We start from the raw sequence: 3,825 nt of genomic DNA, 5'->3' as shown, positions 1-3,825 counted from the left end.
CTTGCTTTTTAAAAATTTATTTATTCACGCATACAAGAACCGGGGTACAAGCCAGAGGTACATGAGAGGATTCACCAGACAGAGTGGGGAACAGAACAGGCAGATCCACTGAAGTACACTGCTGAGGGGAGCAACGGACGGGTCAGGAGAGGTCTGCTGCACCATGTGGGTCACCTCCCTAGCTGGGGATTGAACTCGTGCTGCATTGGCTGTGGATAGCTTTTTAAACCTGTTTTGCCACCAGGAAGGGCCCAGATGTTAGTTTTTTAAGTATATTAGATCATTATAACTATTATTACATTTTAATCAGTTCTTCTACATTTAATTGCAACTAAGTAGTAACATCCATCCTCTTCAAGAAAAGGTACTTGAAGGCAGGAACCTATCGACTTGTTGGCCACAATATTCAGTATCTGCCACACAATGTGCACTAAGTAGGAATAATTAGTAAGCAGGAAAAAGTATTTAGGAGGATACTAAATACTTCATTCAACAAGCATCTTTGATGATGTGGCATAAACAGCCCTGTATTGGGTGTTACAGAGAATCACTAAAAGCAAGATACTGTCTTTATCCATAGCTAGATACTCAGTATTACTTACACTTATAAACCTCTAAAATAAAATACAAACGCTTGTAAATCCACATTACGAAGAAAAAAACTCAAATTATTTATTATTGAATTCTGGCTATGCAAATACAATAAAACCTGGAAAATACATCAATTATTTTTACAAGCACAGGAGACAGGAGAAGGCTGAAATATAAATTTCATATTCTGGAACTAACTTTCAGAATGACATTAATTTCAGAATGCAAAAAATTTTTTTGGCCAGGCTTTTCCACATGAAATGGAAATAATCAAGACGCCGTAAGAAAGAAAAATCACTTGACTTGAGAATCAGTGGTCACGTGCCTGTTTTATTTTACTGTTTGAATAGGATTTAAACTCTGGTTTAAAAATTTCCCATTTTAGAGTTCATCTTCTGACTCTTGATCATAAATTTTCGGTGGTTGTCTCTTAATATTGATTACCAGATCAATGGTTAATATTTTTGTCAAACACTGAAGAACTGAGGTTACTAACTGGTATTTACAAGCGACTGATTCCAAACCTGTGTGGCTGCTGACCAGGGGTTGGTTGGTTTGCAGTGCATAGACAGCTCTGACATATATTTGTGGAAAGCTGTTACTTCTTTTCTTAGACTTGTAGAGGGTTCTGGGAATGCTTAAGAGTGCGTTGGCTATCATCTTACTAACAACCATAGTTTCTTCTGATTGCTGGCAGTTTTTGGCATAGTTGGCAAGATAGTAATGCAACAAGATCTCAAAATTACCACCCACTGGCAAAACACAACCTGCCGCTATAGATGAGCAGCAGTAAGTCTGGGAAGAACACATATCCAGTGACTCATCGCTCACTGATAACATACTTACCTGTACAGCAGTTTCTGTGATCTTCAAATCCTCATCATAAGTTTCAATTCTAGTGTTTTCTGTTGTTGAATTAGCAAGAGTTAGTGGTTCAGAGTCATCAATTACCCTAGTTTTGTTTGGAGATAAACAACTCACTGTTTCATCAGTCTGGAAAGTATCTGTTGGTATCACTTTTGGTGTTGAACAAGGAGTGTATGTTTTTAATTCTACGCTGGGACCTACCAAATTTGAATACACTTTTAAGTATGTTTCAGTTTTTGCCTGCTCATTTTCCTGTTTTACAATCACACTTTGATCTGACCTTTGTATCGAGTCATTAAAAATTTCTGGTAGTTGATTACTTTTTCTACTATTCTTGTAAGTAAAAGGACCTGATATATAATTTTGGTCACTAGTTGGTGTCACATAGTTTAGATCAAGGTCTTTAAATAACTGCCGAAGCATTTTAAAAGCTCCATGTAAAGCATCCTTATGTTGTTCAACAAGACCCTGCACTGGTCCACAAAGAACTACACAGTGTGGTATAAATGAACATACGCTAACCAAGCCAAGATGAACATACCTTTTAGATCTAATGACAAGAGGCTTACAAAATTTCACCAAAGCAGGGCTAGAGATTTCAGATTGTAAAGAGTCCTGTGGTGATATAAAGGAAGAAAGACCGACGATCCTTTGGATTAGAGAAATTTCTTCAGCTGATAAACATTCTACCACCGATATGCCATTCAGTCTTGCATAGTAAATAACTAAGTCTGGTTGTTTCACACTAGATAGGAGCAATTTCACATTCTGATTCTGTAAATGTTTCATTATTGCTTTTGTCCTTTCTGTAATCCAAAATTGAGATGTCTGAAACTGAGCTTCTGAATTTAGGATAAATTCTGATCCAGAAGATGAAAAAAGAGGTTGAATGGTATCTGTTACTATCACCATGCTCATTTCACCATCTGCTGGACAGTACACAGCAAAGTCTCTATGAAGCACAAGTCCCTCTATGATCCTGGAATCTGAAACAGGAAGGCCAGTGACACCAATGTTCAACTCTACAAAACTGTCATCCACTAACTCAAATACTTCTTCAAACCGCCTCTCGCAAGCCATACATTTGAAAAAGTAGTCATTCATCAACTGTGAAATAAAGTTTTGATTATTTCTTCCTATTCTTCCACAAAAATATGCATCTAAGAGCAAGGTTAAAGAGCTCCTACACAATGCTCTCTCTTTAGTGGATGAAGGAAAGACAGACAGAAAGTGTTTACTTAAGTACTGGCCCATAATGTAGTCTAATATTTGTGTCTGAAAGGTTAGAAAAGCTTGGGAAATGAGTTTCCACTGACAACAGTTTTTCCAGTATCTTCCATGGGTTTGAATATTTTTAGAAGTGAAAGAATCCTTTTCTTTGTCTGTGACTGCATGAAGTCCTCTGAGCAAATGGCAGAGAAAGATAATATATGTTTTAGCACCATCTCCTGTTTTTCGTAGATGACTGGAAACACATGCCACTATCATCCTGTACAATAAAAAAAGAAAGTAACTCAGATTTTCAGTGGGTTGCCTTTGTACACCTGGATCATGTTGAAAATGTTTTCACAATAGCTTCCCTCTGATATCTTCTTAGATTTCCCTTTGTTCTATTTCAATATTCTGGGGTTGGGTGGCGCAGGAAGAACAACAATAGTTTTTACCAGCAATAGCCTCAAGGGTCAAAAAAAAAATCGAGGCAAATAGTCAGCGATGGACTGCAGTGTGTACGTGCATACCTGGTTGTGGGATGTACTAATGGCTGGAATGGGGGTGCGGGTACTTGGCAAGGAGAAGTCCTAAAGGGCTGAAGGGCGGGTCGCGGGTACCTGGCTATGGGATGCTCTAAATGTAGCGCCTCCAGGAGGCGGCCTCCATCTCGACTGAGCAGCACCTCTCCGGTGGGCTTCGTATACAAGACCTGACGCCCGTCCGGCCCCAAGCAGCCACTCACGATGGTTTCCAGCACCTCTGCCACCTGCAAGGCCGCTTTCAAAGACCCCGCAACAGCCGTAGACCCCGCAACAGCCATAGGCCCCAGGGTTCAGGCGGCTTCCGGTCGCCGCAGGCCGAATCCTAGAACTACAGGGCGGGGCGCGCACGGGCAGAGCGGAAGGGGAGGGGAGAATACCGGAAGTTCCGGCTACTGGACTTCTTGGTTGGATTTGGGGGCTGCTTTTTAGCTCGCTCCGCGGAAGATCGCGCGGTGCTGCCAGCTGGAGACCGCAGGGGGCGCCAGAGAGCCGGCAAAGATAGGAAAGCAGCCTGAACTTCCGGAAATTGTCCCGGGAGCGGAAGCCGCGCGTCCTTCCCAGTTTCCATCGGTAAAGTCATTTCCCCTTCAGTGGTTTCGCCTGCCGTCGGCTC

General features: G+C 41.4%; 1 protein-coding gene across 1 annotated transcript; it reads right to left on the bottom strand.

The window, feature by feature from the left end:
• Positions 1 to 208: 208 nt before the first annotated feature.
• BBS10 (Bardet-Biedl syndrome 10) lies at positions 209 to 3,501 on the bottom strand. The gene is made up of 2 exons (XM_004676505.2): positions 3,288 to 3,501; positions 209 to 2,947 (listed from the first exon to the last, which is right to left on the bottom strand). Exons 1-2 carry the CDS (start codon positions 3,488 to 3,490, stop codon positions 973 to 975), a joined length of 2,178 nt encoding a protein of 725 aa, XP_004676562.1. The 5' UTR covers positions 3,491 to 3,501; the 3' UTR covers positions 209 to 972.
• Between the last annotated feature and the right edge of the window lie 324 nt (positions 3,502 to 3,825).

This window comes from Condylura cristata, unplaced genomic scaffold (genome assembly GCF_000260355.1).
Source record: "Condylura cristata isolate star-nosed mole 26May11 unplaced genomic scaffold, ConCri1.0 scaffold00004, whole genome shotgun sequence".
In the NCBI taxonomy this organism is placed as follows: Eukaryota; Metazoa; Chordata; class Mammalia; order Eulipotyphla; family Talpidae; genus Condylura; species Condylura cristata.
This window is presented reverse-complemented; position numbering and strand designations above follow the sequence as displayed.

Coding starts and splice junctions, on each gene's coding strand:
- BBS10 (XM_004676505.2), bottom strand. CDS start 3,490: ATGGCTGTTGCGGGGTCTACGGCTGTTGCGGGGTCTTTGAAAGCGGCC. Junction 2,948..3,287: donor TTAGAGCATCCCATAGCCAG/GTACCCGCGACC, acceptor TTTATTGTACAG/GATGATAGTGGCATGTGTTT.